At 40.3% G+C, this 19,432-nt stretch overlaps 1 protein-coding gene across 4 annotated transcripts in view; it reads left to right on the plus strand.

The window, feature by feature from the left end:
* Positions 1–19,432, plus strand: part of CDH13 (cadherin 13) — a 1,178,066-nt gene that overhangs the window by 712,093 nt on the left and 446,541 nt on the right. For all 4 annotated transcript variants that reach the window (XM_025369922.1, XM_025369923.1, XM_025369924.1 and 1 more), the window contains one exon: positions 18,700–18,844. In XM_025369922.1, coding sequence (XP_025225707.1) covers positions 18,700–18,844 — 145 coding nt within the window. The remainder of the gene's footprint in view (positions 1–18,699; positions 18,845–19,432) is intronic.

Below are 19,432 nucleotides of genomic sequence, written 5' to 3' on the forward strand. Positions count from 1 at the left end.
TTTTGTGCACCAGTGAAAGAAAAGCTATTGAGCTAGGGTTGTAAGAATGGTAGAGGGATTTGTGTAAGAAATATGAGTCTGTTTCTATGACTTGTATTGTGTCATTTATAAAGGCAGGGACAGATGGAATCACTTTGGTGAGCTAGAATTTGTATTAAGTTCTACTTGCTTTATTTTCCTTCATTTAAATATGCTTATTAGTAATATGTGTGTCAGGACAAAATCGTATGCTATCATTCACTGCCAAACAATGGAAATATTTTTGCACACTTTTGAGAGTTACAATAACTTCACTGAGCTTGGTTTCTTCCTTTGAAACAGGCAGACAGGCCTTTGCTGAATCTTTAATGCATTGTCTTTTGGCTGGGTTCATTCACCCTCAGGGAATTCTCAAAAGACAAGTGTCATTTCTTTCTTGTCTATTGATCTGTCTTCCAGAAAAAAAGAACTCCTTTATAAACTCAAAGCCCTTAGCTAATTCATTGTTCATTTGTTACATTTATTGAAAATGTACTATCTGAAAGGCACTTGTTCTATTGTGCTGTGGAAACAAAACAGACAAATTCCTAGTCGTTGAGAGCTTACATTCTAGTAGGCATTACAGACCAAAAAATGACTGTTCAGTAGGCCTGTAGCAATAAGAGCCATGAAAACACCGTTGGGTTTAAGGATGGGCAATGAGAAGGAGTTACTCTTTTTGATCAAGAAGTCAAGAAAGGTTTCTGTTTTGAGGACAGAATTGAATGAAATGAGGGAGCAAGCTATGAAAATTCTTTGGAAAATAAAAGTCTTATAGGTGAGGAAACAGTGTCTACAAAGACCCCGAAATAAAAATTAGGACCTCTTGGTCGGGCGCAGTAGCAGAGGCTCACGCCTGTAATCCCAGCGCTTTGGGAGGCCGAGGAGGGCGGATCATGAGGTCAGGAGATTGAGACCATCCTGGCTAACATGGTGAAACCCCGTCTGTACTAAAAATACAAAAAAAAAAATTAGCCGGGCATGGTGGCATGTGCGTATAGTCCCAGCTACTCAGGAGGCTGAGGCAGGAGAATGGCATGAACCCGGAAGGCAGAGCTTGCAGTGAGCCGAGATCGCACCGCTGCACTCCAGCCTGGGTGACAGTGTGAGACTTCATGTCGAAAACAAAACAAAACATTAAGACCTCTTTTGTGCACAAGTGAAAGAAAAGATACTGAGCTAGGGTTGTAAGAATGGCAGAGGGATTTATACAAGAAATATGAGTCCACGCTTGGAATCTCAGCTGTTTTCTAGTTCTCAGAATTTATGAGTGAGATTACAAGTGAAGCTTCAGAGAGAAATAAAAATTAACTTGGCCATCTTGCAGAACACCAAGAAGGAATATGTGGTTGAACTAGATTGATTCTGGGGAGAGTGAAATGATCTAAGTTATATCCAAGGTTCACGTCAGGACCTTGCAGGCCACAGTGAGAACTTAGAAGACAATTGACGTAGGCTGATTGGAAAGCAGAAGACTGAAAGGCCCAATTTACATATTGAAAGATCGTGTGGAAGTCTGTGTGGTGAATAGAGTGTGGGGACAAGAGCAGAAAGAGCAACTCAGAAACAATTTATCAACGTGGGTAAGAGATGGTGGCTTGGCAGAGAAGGTAACCAGCAGATAGTGAGAGATGGTCAGATTCAGGTGGTAGTTTGAAGATACAGCTGATGGAAGCAGCTGATGGACTGGATGTGGATAAGGAACACTGGGCACCCTGTTAGCAGGCTTTAGGCTTCTTTGACTCAGGCGTTGTACCAACATTCACCTAGTAGCTAATTTTGATTCCTCTGTCACAAAGACAGTATCTTAGTTTGAAATGCTTAAGAAAAAAAAAAAATGGGCCTGATCCAAGGGGGAAATGGAGATCCACACTAGCAGGGATGAAAGGAAGGTGGTTCTGATTATTTGTGCTGCTCATTTCCATGAAGATCTTGTTCACAGTAAGCAAGTTTATCAAACCTATGCCTAGGTAGTCAAATTTCCCTAACCAGGGATAGTCTCTTCTGAGCATGAGCACCTTCCATTTGGTAATAAAATGATGCACCTTGAGCTTCCCCAAAGCATAAATCTGTAGGCCACTACATCAGAATTATGTGGGATGACTTAAATCACACATGCCAGAGAACCTACTAAACCCTTGTGGTTGAATTTCAGAAATCTGCGTTCTTGCAGTTTTCAGATGAATCCCATGCAAATTAAAGGGTTTCTTGTTTTGTTTTGTTTTGTTTTTGAGACAGAGTCCAGCTCTGTTGCCCAGGCTGGAGTGCAGTGGCACAATCTCAGCTCACTGCAGCCTCCGCCTCCCAGGTTCAAGTGATTCTCCCGCCTCAGCCTCATGAGTAGCTGGGACTACAGGCACATGCCAACACACATAGCTAATTTTTGTATTTTTTTTTTTAGTAGAGATGGGGGTTTGCCATGTTGGCCAGGCTGATCTCGAACTCCTGACCTCAGGTTATCTGGCCACCTTGACCTCCCAAAGTGCTGGGATTACAGGCATCAAATTAAAGCGTTTTGATTGTGATTAAAAACACATAAAATTGATCATCTTCATCATTTTAAGTGTATAGTTCAGTAGTGTTACATTTTTTCATGCTGTTGTGAAACAGATCTCCAGAACCTTTTCATCTTGCTCATCTGAAACTCTGTAGCTCCCTTTTCCCCTCTTTCTGTCTCCTTGAGAACCACTCTTCTCCTTTCTATTTCTGGGAATTTGATTACTTTAGAGACCTCATATAAGTGGAATCATACAATATTTGTCTTTTTGTGACTGGCTTTATTTCAGTTAATATAATGTCTTCAAGGTCCATTTCTGTTGTAGCATGTATCCAAATTTCCTCTGTTTTAAAGACTGAAGAGTGTTTCTATTGAATGTGTATACCACATTTGGATTATCCATTCATCTGTTGATGGACATTTGGGTTGTTTCTACCTTTTAACCATTGTGAATAGTACTGCTGTGGACATGGATGTGCAAATATATCTTTAAGACCCTGCTTTCAAATCTTTTGGGTGTATATCCAGAAATGGGATACAAATTAAAGATTTAAAAGCATTGCCGGCCGGGTGCGGTGGCTCAAGCCTGTAATCCCAGCACTTTGGGAGGCCGAGGTGGGCAGATCACAGGGTCAGGAGATCGAGACCATCCTGGCTAACCCGGTGAAACCCTGTCTCTACTAAAAAATACAAAAAACTAGCCAGGCGTGGTGGCGGGCGCCTGTAGTCCCAGCTACTCGGAGGCTGAGGCAGGAGAATGGCGTAGACCCGGGAGGCGGAGCTTGCAGTGAGCTGAGATCCGGCCACTGCACTGCAGCCTGGGCGACAGAGCGAGACTCCGTCTCAAAAAAAAAAAAAAAAAAAGCATTGCCGTCAAATACAAGAGATTCTTATAGAAAAGGAATTATTTTGTATCTTCACTGTGGTGGTGGATATAAGAAGCTGCACATGTAATAAAATTATATATAACTAAATACACATATACACATGTAAACACACACACACGTGCACACACACAAGTGCAAGTACAACTGAGGAAATCTAGATAGCAGAATTGTATAAATGCCAATATCCTGCTTGTGATTCTGTCCTATAGTTTTGTAAGATGTTTTCACTGGGGAAACTAGAAAAAGAGCACACAGTTTCTCTCCGTATTGTTTCTTACAACTGCATGTGAATAAAAAATGATCTCAAAACAGAAAGGTTGCCCTTGAGGTTAGAGTGTGCCACTGCAAGAGGGGACCCATCTGGAAGGGCAAAGAATTCTTGGTATTATTCCAAAGGAGAAACTGGAGCAGGGATTGAGGCCACCCCAAAGAGCTAAGTGAACTCTGGGTCCCAAGGGACATGGCAGCCCCAACCCCAGACAGTAGGACCAATGTAGCACATATAGGGAAATGAGAGTCAGAAAAACAGAGTCCAGCTCAGTGCTGAATCCACAGAATGTGGGCCTGGAGCTGGCACTGACCACCTTCCTCAGATTGCACTGGTCCTGGGAATGGGGTGGCATGGGGTCAATCACCTCAGCCCAATCCACTCCTCATATGGAGGTTGGAACAGACGACTTGGCCCCATGTGCCCTGTGCTTCCTCTTAATTCTGAATGAGTTTCAGATTCCTGCAGGCAGCATCAGCAACAGGTAAAAGACGCTTCTTAGATGCTTGAGACTGTAAACCCTTATCAGGAACATAACACAATGAGATGTTTCTCTTTCTTTATGCAAAATTTAAGGATACTGATGGATAGTATTTATTTAATGATTGCTATGTGGCAGGTGTCTTGCTAAATGCTTTACAAATATTTATTTTCTGTGAGATGGTTCCTGTTCTTACATCTTAAAGATGAGGAAATTGAGATTCTGAGAAGGTAACTGAGTACCTTAAACAATGACAGAGCCGGTAAGGGATGGAGCTGGGACTTAAAGTCCAGTCTCCCTGAATCTAAAACCCACATTTGGAATCTCAGCTGTTTTCTAGTTCTCAGAATTTATGTGTGAGATTAAAAGTGAAGCTTCAGGGAAGAAGCAGACAGTGGTAACAGCGACGGTTCCGAAAATAAAGCTGAGGATACCAAGTTCTGTCAGGTGCATTGAGACTCTTTTTATAATCCCAAAACTATAAAACTGTAAAGACTAGAAAAGCCAGCCACACTCTGTATGCTACTCTAATACCGATGATCTCCTATATATACTTAATGTTTGTTTCTTTCTCATTAATCATCAATGCTGAGAGATGTTGCATGTCTTAGAGTTTAACAGCTACCCATAGTTCCCCATTTGTAATACACTGTAGTCAATTTGTACTCACTGCCTAACAAGTTACAATCTTAAAATAAACTTTGATTTCTTTTTTTAACTTTGAAATTAACACATGCCTAGAAAAATCTAGGAAGTATAGCAAAGCAAAGAAAAATCACTTCAATAAAAACACTGTTAATATTTTAGCATAATCTTAATAGTGGAATGCCTTTATTTTTCAAAAATTGTAATATGTATACGTTATTTTTAGTCAGAATTTCTACTTCATAACATGTGTACTATACTGTTAATGTATTTTTACATTCTCTAAAGTGTGTCTGCAATGCAGTGTTCTACTTTCTGCAGATACCATAGTTTATTTCATCAATCTATTATAACATTGTGTTGATTGTAGCTTTTTCTATTTTTAAGCAATATTGCAATGAGTATACATGTTGCTACAGACGTGCACACACACACACACATACACACGCACACATCAGGCTAAATTTCTACAAGTGAAATTTTCAAAGCTTGTGATGGGTATTAACAAATTGTGTTTCGGAAAGATTTTTTAATGTAATTGATAATATGTGAGAATTTATTTCCTCGTAAGTCTGTCAAACACTATGAATTTTTTCTAAATACTTTAACAACTTTATAAATTATTTCATTTTAATTTTTTTTTGCTTTTTTTGTTTTCTTCTTTTGCTAATTGCTATTCTGTCCCAACTGATTTTAGCCAACTCTTTGTATACTCCAGATAATAGCCTCTGTTGTATGTGATGCAAATATTTTTCACAGTTTTCTGTTTATTTTCATATATTTTAGTTGTTGTAAAACCTGCATTTCAGTAGTGTAATCTGTCAATAATTCACATAACAAATTAGGGCTGTAATGCTGGCTTAGAAAGACCTTCCCCCCTCTATTACATAAATATTCAATGATTTTATTCCTCCTACTACTTTAATCCATCTGGAATTCATTAGACTATACTTGAAATTTGTATGTATCAACCCTAATTTTTTAAAGAACATCATGTTTGATAAAACACATTTTAACACTTATTTAACAAAATGACTTTAAAACTATAAAGTTAAAAAAAAAGGTATTGCATCTATTTCTATTCCTCTGAATTTCACATTAGGAAAGGAAAAAGGTCATGTAAAAATACAATCCCCAGTAATTTTTCTCTGCTGACTTTGTTTTCTAAAGTATTTCGTTTCTCATCTTTGCGCAAAAATCCTCTTAACCCTTGTACATATCCTTAATAGATCTGGCGTAATTCCATCATCCATGAGTTATATAAATTCTACTTGAACCAATTAAAATTTTCAGCCTGTGTCACCTCTTGAGGCAGAGGATGTTCACTAGGACTTTACTCAAGCAGCTTACATAAAAATTATTTTTAATATCTGCATAGATTTCTTCCACATAATTAAAGTTACTTCAAAAGTTAAATGTTTAAGAATGCCCTCAAAGTCTAGTGTGGTTGTGAGCATGCATACACATAAGAAAAAATGTTTTCATTATGTTTGATTAAAAAAAAAATTTAAGTAAAATTTCAAATTCACAAAGGAAATACTGTAGCTCTAAGCAGAGCAAGATTTTCAAAGAACATTTGATAACAGTATCAAGATCTTTAATTAATAACCTAACAAGTAGGAAACTTTTATCCCCACTTTGATCATTTTTAGAAGGATATATAAACACGACATCCAGTCTGTCAAGGGGGGGATTACTCACAGAGCTGTATAAATGAAGGTGGAGGAATGTTACAAAGGACCTAAAGTGTCCTTTCCCTGGGAACTCTCTAGGAGTTGGTCTATAATGACATTTAACTTGAATAAGTGAAATAAAGCTGAGAAAAATAACTTGAAATGAAAGTTATTGGTGTCAAAGAGAAACCTGGATTACGTAGCAGAAAAGCAATTTCAAAGGGGTAATGGCTGACCAATCAGAATTGAATCTAGGATACTGCATCCACATTTGCAGATTTCTACATAAAGATCTACTGGGAATGCATGGTTTCCCTACGTAGCGGGAGTGTCCTGCGGGGATGACTGGGCACCTCTGTCAGATTGCCCAGCCTCCGTGTGCTCTTCTGGGAGATTACCAGGGTGTTGCTCGTTGGACTGACTTTGAAACCTTAACCTGTGGTGTGGCCCTGGCTGGCGGTGATGTTGCCAGGAAGATGGCATGCCAAGGTCACCATACTCCCCCTAAGGTCTAACAAAGCTTTGTTTAGTATTTCTACATGCTGGGAATTTGTGTGGGCATATGCTCATTTATCTTTTTATTTCTTTAACAATAAAACCGAGAATGGTATTCTAAACACCATATGTTGCAATGGTACAAACTAAAACCTGGAAAGCTAAAGTTTCTTAGTAAGAGAGCATGACCACATGAGCCAGTTTGCCCAGGACAGCTTTGGTTTGCACCTGTTGTTTTGGCTTCATTGTTAATGGTACCTACTTTTATTCTAAGAAGATTCTGGTTTGGACAATAAATTATGTGACCGCTATATTAATATCCTATGGTTGCTGAATAAATTACCACACAGTGACTCAAAACAATACACAACTTATCCTGCAGTTCTGTAAGCTGAGAATCCAACATGTGTCAGGGCTAAAACCAAGGTGTCCGCAGGGCTGCCTTCACTCCTGGAAGCTCTAGGGGAAAATCCATTTCGTTGTCTTTTCTAGCTTCTAAAAGCCACCCACATTCCTTGCCTCATGGTACCTTTCTCCATCCTCAAAGCCAGCAACAGCTGGTCACGTCCTTCTCATATCCCATCACTCTGACCTTCGCTTCTTCCTCCCTCTTAAGGACTTGTGATTCCATCGGGCTCAGCCAGATGTCATATAATTCAGGCTACTATCTATCTGTCTATCTCTCTCCCTCTCTCTCTCTCTCTGCCCCTCTCTCCCTCTCTCTTCCCCTCTCTCCCTCTCTCTTCCCCTCTCTATCCTTCTCTCTTCCCCTCTCTATCCTTCTCTCCCCCCCTACCCCCCGCTCTTCCTCTCTCTCCCCCCTTCTCTCCCTCTCTTCTCGATACAGGATCTCCCTCTGTCACTGTTAGGCAGGAATCTAGACCTAACATGGCGGTGTTACCTGGTGTAGCAGGCCTTTTGTTAAAGACTCCCTTTACCCTTGTACACACCCGCAGACTTACATGCATGAGAGTTCTGGCTGGGCAACCACACTCCCCCATGACCTGCAGCTCACCTGCATTCCACAAGTTCATAAATAGCAGTTTCAGTTAACAGTTTCCAAAGACCCCTTCCTCATGACCCTTACTGAACTCCTGCCCTAGTAGTTTCAAGACCCCCCAAGCCCTGTTTGCACAACCAGCTTCCCTACCTCTTGGGCTATTAAAAGCCCCTACCCTCCTACCTCAGTGCAACTTCCTCAGCCTGCACCTTTGGACCGAGGAACCTCGCCCACGAGTCTTAATAAAGGCTATTCTCACTGCCATTTGCCTTGTGTCTTTGTTCCCAGTTCGGCTCCAGCCTCAGTTTACCTTTACAGTCACCTAGGCTAGAGTGCAGTGGTAGAGTCACAGCTCACTGCAGCTTCAACCTTCCAGGCCTAAGTGATTCTCTTACCTCAGCCTCCTGAGTAGCTGGGACTACAGACATGCATGCACCGCCACTCCTGGCTAGTTTAAAAAAAAAAATTGCAGAGATGGCAGTCTCCCCATGTTGCTCAGGCTGGTCTCAAACTCCTGGGTTCAATCAGTCCTCCCGCCTTAGCCTCCCAAAGTGCTGGGATTACAGGCATGAGCCACCACACCTGGCCCAATCTCTATTTTAAAGCTGGCAGATCACCAGCCTTAATTCCATGGGCAGCCTTGATTTGGAAGGTGGAGAGAGTATGAAAATTGTAGAGTGAAACATAATGAAAAGATTTATCAATATATCTTTGTTTAAGGCACTGAATTATAGAAAGGATACCTAGAAAGAGTATTCTTACCCACACATCGTGATGATCTAATTGGACCATGAGTATATTCTCATCTAAATCTGCCTACCAAGTCTGTACATGAATTGATAATATATTAATATATAAGGACTCAGATGGAAAAAATAAGGGCAATGTAAGTGTCACATTAATAAAATGGGTTAGGATTAGTTTTATCATTTCCTTTCTTATCACAACAAACATTGTATCCATGGTGGAAAGTATCACTTAAAACATCTTCCAACCATGCTCAACCTTTCGAGATCATCTGTTATAAATAAACAATATAGCATACTGATACAAAAATCTTTGTGGGCTTATTTCCGTGGAATCTCTGCAGATTTTTTTTTAAGCTTTGAACTTCTCTGAGGTTCTTGAGACATACTTTCAAACTGCCTTCCAGGAATATTGTATCAAGTTGAGATTTCACTACAGTGATCCTTGTGTTTGTGTCACTGCACCCTTAACAATCATTGGCTCTTATCTTTACTTCAACTGGGGGCAAATGCTGGCATGTTATTTTTCATGTGCATTTCAAGGTTTTGTGTGAGTCAAACACACACACACAGTTCCTGTGTCTGAACTTAAAGTCATGTTTAGCTGGAGAGATGGCAGTGTTAAGCCTTGTACATCTCTGCTTGCATGCAGTGAGCTTCCAATGATCATTTTACATTTCTAGCATTACAGCTATATTCTATTACAAGATATTTGGGGCGGGCATGGTGGCTCACGCCTGTAATCTCAGCACTTTGGGAGCCTGAGGCGGGTGGATCACCTGAGGTCAGGAGTTTGAGACCAGCCTGACCAATATGGCGAAACCCCATCTCTGCTAAAAATACAACAATTTGCCAGGGGTAGTGGTACATGCCTGTAATCACAGCTACTCAGGCGGCTGAGACAGGAGAATCGCTTGAATCTGGGAGGCAGAGGTTGTAGTGAGCCAAAGATTGCGCCACCGTACTCCAGCCTGGGCGACAGAGCGAGACTCCATCTCAAAAAAACAAAAAACAAAAAACAAAGAATATTTGGAATGAAGGGAATGAGATTCCTTTTTGTTTGTGACTTATAAACGGGTTCCAATAGAAGTTTCTGATAAAGTATTCCAGAGATAATGGCAGTGGCAGCATCTATGCTGAAAACCGTTTTAGTGCCCCAGAGAGGTAACTTGGAGGGAAAATACTCATTTGGGTGAGAGGCATCTTGCCTGTCTGCAAAACAGAAAATGAGTCACATTGTGTTAGAGATGTAGCTACTGTGTGTTCTTGATTCTGTGTGATTTGAAAACTTACAACTGAAAATCCTGTGCACACACAATCCACTGATCGAATATTGAACCATATCATCTCACAAAAGCTCTGTGTGTGTGTGTGTGTGTGTGTGTGTGTGTGTGTGTGTTTTGCTTTATTTGCATATTTTGCCCAAAGAAGAATCATCAGAGTTAAAGAAGTCATCAAAGTGTTTTCCAAATCATTTCTCTTCAGAATGACTCACAAGGCCATGGACTGTGTGTGTCATGCTTTGTTTCTGATTCCGCTGATCTAGATTTTGCGTGTGTTGCTTGCGTCATCTCATATTACAAAAAATATTGGCTTTTAAGAGCCAGCTTCTGCATTTTGGCCTTCACCCAAAAACCCTTGTAGCACATTTTGTTTTTCATCAGTACATCCTTTTGGGTAAGATCTCAGTGTCAAATCTTGTCGGACTCAATTGTGTCTCTCATGGCGGAAGATGAGAGGATGACTCAAACGAAGGGCAAGGTGTTAATACTTCACCACCAAGCTGAAGGCCACACATGCTTTGTAATTTGGTTCATTATGTTCTTGCATTTTTTAAGGGATTCTTTTCAAAGCATTTTATGTACAGCCAATTCCTATTATAATGGTGAATTAATTGGCTTGAAGAGTCATTGCAAAATACTGTGACTTGATGGTTCACATTCTTAGTGGATACCTCCCCACCCAACCCCAAATGGTATGGACAGAGAATAGAGAAACCCAGGTGCTGGGATGCCAGGAAGGGTGGACAACAGGACCCTAAATTCAAGGCTAAAACTGTTCTCCAGCTTAGCTTCCCTTCTTGTTCCTGTGGTTTTTCCTTACCTCCTCCTCCATTTCAAGAGTCGAGTCCCTTTTTTCTTCCCATTCTCAGGACTCAGAAGATCAGGGGTAACAACCTAGTACCCATCTACCACGCCCCCTTGAAGGAGAGCAAATATTCAGGCAGTGTCTTAGTGTCGCCAGCCTTGGAGAAAGTATTTTTGCTGTAAACAAATTCGAGGTGATTTGCATCCTCTGTCTCCCTCACCATATTATTCATTGTTGTCATTTGAGAATTAAATTGATAAGCACACTTTGTTTTTTTGGGTTTTTTTTTTGTTTGTTTGTTTGTTTGTTTTGCTTTTCAGAAAGTATGTAGCATCCCGGAAGGAACTCTGTGGGAGCTGGGCTGATACTATAAAATTTCCCAGCCTTTAGTTTGTGGCAGGGTGCTACATAATGTACAGTGGCTCATTGTGTGGTTAAATGTGTAGCTTCATGTGTATTAATAAAAATATATGAGAAACTCATTAAGCTCCTCAATTCATGGATGATTTTGCCACAGATGAGGCAAGAGTAAAAAAACAGCAATCAATGTAAAACAAAGCTGCTAACTAAATAGCTTAGTAAAGATAATAAAACAAAAAAAAAAGTAAGGGAGTCCATGCAAAAACATTCATCAAGTGTGAGCACAGTGAGGGGAATGTGAATGTTACAGTCAGACCTAAGTTTGAATTCAGGCTGATGACAAATCAGCTTCGGCACCATGGACCAGGTACTTAAATTTCTTTGCTGCGATGAGTATTTCTTCAGATTGTTTTAAGCCAAATGAGACAATGCAAAAAAGGCCAGACCTGTATTGGACACCAAATCAATGTTAGTCCTCTTCTTTTTTAAACAACCAAGTAATCAGTTTAATGTACTCTGATATTGTTTACCACTGGGATTCTTGTTCATCAATTAAGACTACAGAGTCCACCAGCCTACAGTCCATGGAGTCAGACCAACTGTCAGCTCTGATATGCCAGAGATGGAGAGAAAGGACAGATGGCCAGAGCTCAGGCCAAAACTTTGGATTCCAGTCTCTTAAAGAGGTATTGCCTCTTCCAAAGAGGGCTCTCTGCAATCAATATCATATCAGCTGCCTGTCTTGCACGAGGCCATCACTCGCGTCCGTGTGAAGAGACAACCAGACAGGCTTTGTGTGAGCAATAAAGCTTTTTAATCACCTGGGTGCAGGTGGGCTGAGTCCGAAAAGAAAGTCAGCAAAGGGAGATAGGGGTGGGGCTGTTTTATAGGATTTGGGTAGGTAAGGAAAAATTACAGTGAAAGGGGGTTGTTCTCTGGCGGGCAGTGGTGGGGGGGCGGGTCACAGGGTGCTCAGTGGGGGAGCTTTTGAACCAGGATGAGCCAGGAAAAGGAATTTCACAAGGTAATGTTATCAGTTAAGACAGGAACAGGCCATGTTCATTTCTTTTGTGGTAGAATGTCATCAGTTAAGGCAGGAACCAGCCATCTGGATGTGTACGTGCAGGTCACGGGGGATATGATGGCTTCGCTTCGGCTCAGAGGCCTGACATAGGCCTTGGGTCCAGGCTTCGGGATTTGCTAATAAGCTCCTGTCCTTATGGGGCCAGACAGAGAGATAGATGTAGATTGAATTATCACACCAATAGGTAATAACATATGGGAAGTGTTACAAAGGAAGGAGGCTGATGCCATGGGAATGTAAGCCAGGGACACTCTAGCTGTTCTGGAGGAGTCAGGGAGGATCTTCTTGATATTTGGGCCGAGATCTGAAGGACGAATAGCGGCGGCAGCAAGGAAGCGTAGGTAGGAAACCCATGCTTGGTAGGAGGGTTGTATGTAAAAATACCTGCGGGAAAGAATGTGATGAGTTGGAAGAACTAAAAAAAGATGAGTGTAACTGGATAATAAGGAACAAGAGGGATTCCTTGTAACATGAAATGAGTTTGAGGAAGTGGGCTGGAGCCAGATTATAGAAAGACTTGTCAAAGCAAAGGCATTTGCTGTTTTTCCTAAGAGTGATGAGAAACCATTGCAAGGTATCCAATATAGGGTGACATAAATAAATAAAAATTGACAAAGACACCCTGGAAGCCCTGTAGAAAACAGACTGTGGCAGGCAGTCATGGCTGGGCAGGAAGACCCACAGGGTGCCTTGCACAGCAGCCCTGGTGAGAAGTGACAGCATCTAATCTCAACGAGTGTTGAGGGTGATGGAGAGAAGAGGGGACATTCAGGAAGAAACAACGATGTGGGCAGGATTTGTTGATGGAGTGGCTGGAGATGGAAGAGAAGGTTTCATCTGAGGAAGAGAATGACTTGTGAGTTTCTTCTTCCTTGATCCCTGGGAGAGGGGTCATCCTCTGGACAATATTTAGTGTAAAATGATAAATATGCAACTATATTTATCATACTCTCTGCTCAAAAATTATTGCCACCAGTAATGTCAATAATATTTTAATTAAGTTATTATACATGTAAAATAGTTTTGCCTTCTCCAGGAAAGGATAAAGCTGGGCCTCTAAAAACTGGGGAGTAATATTTGGGTTCAGACTTGGTACCAGCTTTGTATCAGACAGTTTCGTATGTTATTTTACTTAATCTGCACCAAGATACTACAAAGTCGCCATGCTAGGCTCTTATTAATAACACAAAAACCAGGATATGGAAAGGTGCATGGCCTGCTCAGAGCCTGGATTGGGTGTGTCAGCAAGATTCAGTATCAGGTCTCCTGAATCCGGGTCCAGTGCTCTTTCCACAGCTCCTTAAAGCCCTCCACTCAGGCTTTCACAGATGTCCCCCACCTCCAGCAATTCTCCCCTCCACCTCTCCCACCAGTGCTGGTAGCATCTGGATCTCCCTCCCATGATCAGCCAAGCTTTCCTAAGTGTGGGCAGGAAACCACTAGCACCAGAATCTCTCAAAGTGCTGGTTTAAACATAAATTCCTAAAGAATCTAACTTTTTACCCACGGGCCCCCTAATGATAAAGCTGAATGAGTTACTCCCCGCTGGGCTATTTCGTCTCAATGGAGGAAAACAATTCTGTTGTGGGCCAAAAATCACACCACGGCTAAGGAAATGCAGGGCCCCCCAACACTCATTACCATCCTCTGTGAGCTTTCCCATCTCTGGGACCTCCCCATTTTACTTGGTTTTCTGCAATGTTTCAATTTTCAATTAGTAACCAATTCCTTTCTACCTGTTTTGTATTTGACAGCTTCTCAAGAAGTGATCAGGCAAAATAGGATTTTTAAGCGTTCAGCATGCACAGTTGAAGATTAGAAGGAGATTGGAAAAAATTGATGTTTGTGGGAAATGTATGTGTATGTGTATATTTGTATGTGTATATTTGTACGTGTGTGCTGTGTCTGTGGTATGTGTATATATGTCTGCCTGCATCTGAGTGTGTGTGTGTGTGCGCGCGTGCACACGTGCGCATGCTTCTCCAGATAGACCTACAGACAACATCTATCTTCCTGGCCTGTGTACTTGGGGGTGATGAATGAGTCCAACAGCCACATAGTGAAATTCCTAGCAGGTGGCAAGACTCAGCCTCCTATTTGGAGCTTATTTATTTTCCTATAGCTGAACCTGGGAATACAGTTCCCAAATTTCACAAGACCCTTGGATTTCCATCTCCAAACCCTGTGTCTCAGTACAACGTCACTCAAACAGTAATGTGCACTAGAATTCTCTAGAAACAATGTTAAAATGGACGGGTTTCCTAAGTAGGTTCTAGGCAGGACTGAGGAGCCTGCATTTCTAACCAGCTCCTGGGGGATGTCAATGCTGTTAGTACCTTTGAATAGCAAGGTACTAGAACACACAGCACAGACATTGGCCAGACATGTCATTGCTCGGAGTTCGGGCTACCTTCTATGGAATTAGTTATTAAATCCTGCGACGTTGGACAACTGTTTCTAGCTGTCGTTTATTGATTGCCCCCTCTCATCTGGTTCCACAGCAGACGTTTTTTTGTTTATATCACACCTTCTTATTCCCATGCAGGTTAACGATTGAATCCAATAATAGAAATCCTCTTGTCTGAGGGGGTGGTCTCAAAGTAGGCAGTGAGGGGGCTGGATGGTTTCCATTTCCTTTGAGCAAGTATTTCATTGCCTTCTGCCATGGCTACCTATTTGTTTTTCTCACAGTAGGTTTCTACCAAGTGGCATCTTACTTCCAACATAAAGAACAAGCATCAGAATGCCTGTCTTTGAATGCATATGAGCTTGTTTTGTTTTTAGAACCCAAACATAGCCACTTGAATCTATCATGTAATTCAAAGGAAACAAGCATTGTTCCAGTCTTTTCAAACTAAGGATTTGTGTGCTTTGGGTATTTCAATTAGGAAGAAAGAAGGCAGGCAAGAACGTAATTGAACATTTATTCTCTGATACTGGAGGACGCGCTGGAATTTAAGAGCCTGACTTCAGAAAGTTTGGCATTTGCTAACTGCGGGTCTGACCTTCATATGAGAACAGTGATGAAAACTCATAGGAATGTCAGATTTTGTTATGGTATGTGATTGGGTGGATAAGGCTGTATTTACTAACAACTTCCTCATGCATACGCATGTGCTTAATTTTCATCCACGTCATTAATAAGATGATTTTAAAACTACATGAACCTCTATATAAAACACAAACGTTTCCTATTATATATTTTATTCAGTCTATTATGTTTTCCTCTGTTGGGAAAAAGCATGATATACTTCTTTCTCATCTCTGCCTTCCCAGGGACACATAGGAAGAAAATGTCTTCATTCTTCACTTGGTTTAGATTTTTTTACGCAAAAAATCTTGTATGGATGTAAGCCTTAACCTACTCCATTTGGAGTTGAGCAGAGCCCTAATTATTTGACTTGATCTTATACCATTCCCCACTCTCAAATTAGTTCCAAGATCATTCTTACCTCAAAGTCTGCTATTGCTATTCCTGCTGTCTAGAAATCATTTTCCATGTATTTTTGTATGGCTATCTCTTTCCACTTTCTTGTCATTCAAGCCTCAGCTGAAACATTCCCTCAGCAATAAGGTTTTCTCCACCATTTATCTTGAATAGGTGCCGCCTGCCCTCCACCCACCCCCCACCACACACACACTTTTTCAATCATACTCTATCCAGTGATGGAAATGTTCTACATCCATGTTGTCTAATATGGTAGCTACTACCCACATGTGACTATTGAGCACTGAAAACTTTCCTAGTTTGACTGGAGTACTGAGTTTTTTTCATTTTAATAAATATAAATTGCAATAGCCACATGCCGCTAGCAGCTACAGTATTTGATAGTGAAGCTTTCGTACTCAAACCTATCTCATGTCCTTCAAAGGCCTCATCTGTGACTGAAATTACCTTGTTCATATCTTTTTCTCTTGTTTATTGTTAGTCTCTCCATGCTAGGGTATCTTTCCTGATAACCACTGGATACCAGGGTGTTCAGCGTGATGGCTGACATGTAGTGGGTCCTCAAATAATTCGTATTAAATTAACTTTAAGAAAATCCCACTTAACAGCACTTCACTGTTTTTAGAGAGCATTCCAAAGGTCTTGGCTTCTGTTGATATTATTGTCCTTTGAAAAGTCTGAGAGTCAAACTCTGAATAGTTTTGTATCATAAAATACCATTGGATTGTCTGTTTGCAAAATTGGTTTTCTGAGATTCGGCTCCACATTTTGCATTCATCCTAATCAATGGTGTCTCCTTAGTTTCTGCCTTTCTTTCTATTGTGTTAAGATGGATCTGTTGTCTGCCCTTCCCAGTTTCAGCATATTTGAATATTTGGCAAATGTGAATTCTGATTATCTATCCTACTTGTAACTTGTGATACTGGCCAAGTCTTATAGAATGTAGAATTTTAGGATTCAGATCCAAGATGTTTGGGCACAGTGGGGTTTTTTTGTTTTGTTTTGTTTTGTTTTTTCGGTTGAGTTAAAGTCAAGTCCTTGGCTATTTTGGGAAGATGAAAAACCAAACCTATGTTATTACATAAAATTGCCCCAAAGCTTTATTTTGATTGATTTCCTTTGTTAGCAGTATTCTCATAATAGCTTTAAAAAAAACATAAAAGTATAAGATTTCACTCTCTGTAAGATCTCCTTTGTGTGCAGATATTAGAAGGCTCTGTTCACTTAATTTTTTCTTATTATTTGCATTATTTTATTTGCCCCAGAAATCAAGTGTGTATGTCTGTGTGTGAACTTGCTAGTAAAAGGATGAAGTAAAAAAAAGAAAAAAAGAAAAAAGAAAAAAATTATCTACACACACATACCTGGTTTCGTTTTGCTCACTGCCTTCAAATTCTGTTCATATTTGTATGTCATATATGCATGATGCACATGTTATTTTGTGTATTTTTACTCAATATTCTAAGTCGATCAGTAAAGTTTAAAAATTATTGTATTGTAACATGTTGTGACACATTCATTCATTCAACTAGTTTGCTTCTACTGGACATTCAGGCGGATGCCAGTGTGATTTTATTATGAGAAATAACAATGCAGTGAATCGTTCCTGCAAACTTATATAGGATCAGGAGTGGTATAAAAATAGTACAAAGTATGAGTCTTTCATGGTTTCTGTTGAATTTTGCCATGCTTTTGAAAAGGATTATACTGGTTTACAATACCGTCAGGTGGGATGTGACTGTACTGATTTATAATAAGAATGTTTGTCTTTCATTTTTCTAATTTGGGCTCGTTTTTGACAATGGTATCGATAATTGTAGCAACAATAGCAGCAGTTAATATTCTTGAGATATGTGACAGACCCTATATTAAATGCTTTAGAAATATTGTTTATAGTGGTTAAAAATGTGAGATCTGCAGGCAGACTTCCCAAGATCAAATCCGGACTCCACCATTTATCTCCTATTTGCTGTCATTCTGTCCTCTGTAAAAGGATCCAAAGGGTTATTATGATAATCAAGTGAGAGAATTTAGTATAGAACCAAAGGAAGCACTGGATAAGTGTTTGTTATTATTCATAATAATGAGTGTTTTTTTAACCCCATTTACAGATGAGAAAACTGAGATCCAGTGTCTTGCTCAAAGTCACACAGATAGGGATGAGTTGTACTAGGATTCCAAATGCAGAGGCCCTTTTCTGACCAAAATACTCCTGTGCAGGAACCACCACTTATATCCAAGAAGAAGTATTACTCTTATCACTGAGTTAAATCAAGGTTGAATTAAGCACAGAAAATGTGCATGTAAGGTCCCTGTGATTCACTGGAAATCCCATGGCATAATTCTTTGTTTCCAAGACAAACAAAATCCTGGTTTTTTTTTTATGCTGCCTTCTTCATTGAGATCTGAAAGTGGTTCCCTGTAGAAGTGATTCAATGGTCTTGTGAAATCCTCTGAGATTGTAAAGAGCCTGGTAGGCAGGAATCCCAAGATCTCATTCAGGCCCCTGCAAATTCTGAGTTCCTAGCTTTCCTGAGGAAAGCCCCCTACAAATACTGACTGATTTTCTCCTAAGAGATTGCCATAAACACTTTTGGTTACCTCTTAATGTACTTGGTTCATAACTGCTTAGTCAATTATTTTTATTAGCATAACATTCTTTTTAAGCATAATGATATTGGGAGAACAGAAATGATATAAGCATAATTTCTTGGCTATGACTATTTATGTTTTGGGGTTTTTTGTTTGTTTGTTTTAACTTTCTTTGCAGATTTGATGAATTAATTGTAAATTTCCCAAGGGGGATCTAAAGTGAACTGATCTTTGCCTTTTATTCTGGAATGTTTCATTTCTATTCTAGTCCCAGTGACTATCCATTGAGACCAAAGTTTCAATATTGCCAAGGGCTCATAAAATTGCTGATATAACCTACTTTCTCTAGAGAATCTTATTTCAATTTTCATAATGAATTAATATCTTCTTTCTCCCCCAATCTCTTTGCTCAAATAGCTATTTGTGGAGACCACTGATGTCAATGGCAAAACTCTCGAGGGGCCGGTGCCTCTGGAAGTCATTGTGATTGATCAGAATGACAACCGACCGATCTTTCGGGAAGGTCCCTACATCGGCCACGTCATGGAAGGGTCACCCACAGGTATGTCACGTTGACTTACCTTTAGCATAATGGCTTGGAGAGAGGCACACGATGATCTTTGTGGATTCTAGGGACTGTCTTATGGCTGTTCCAACTTGTCAGCTTGTATCCACATTGACTTATTACTTCCCTGCATGGAAGCCAGGTTGGAAAGCTAAAGTGCAAAGCTTGACCAAGGTGTTGCAAGTTATGAAAATCTCTTTCATTGTCTCTGAAGATGATCCTCCAAGGATGACTGCCATCTAAGTCTCTAAGGCATGGCTAATGTTGGGCACCATGTAAATATCCAGCTTACCTTTTGGTCCAAGGTCCAAGGTCCAAGGTCCAAGGCTAAACTTTGTGCTATAGCAAGGCTTTGATGAGAATTGGGTCCTCATTACAAACTCCTCAGTTATTTCTTTTCATAGTGGCCTTTTAATAAGAACTATTTTAGTAAAATAGGTAGGACTTTTTCCCTTCCCTTAGAAGATGTGCATGAAGAGAGCTTTTGTCTTCAGTCAGAGGACCAAAAGGAAGATGTTTGATATCTCTCTTCGGAAATGCATGTGCCTACTGTTACAGAAGTCACTCAAGGTTACTATAGAGCTC

Source organism: Theropithecus gelada, chromosome 20, assembly GCF_003255815.1.
Source record: "Theropithecus gelada isolate Dixy chromosome 20, Tgel_1.0, whole genome shotgun sequence".
Classification (NCBI taxonomy): domain Eukaryota; kingdom Metazoa; phylum Chordata; class Mammalia; order Primates; family Cercopithecidae; genus Theropithecus; species Theropithecus gelada.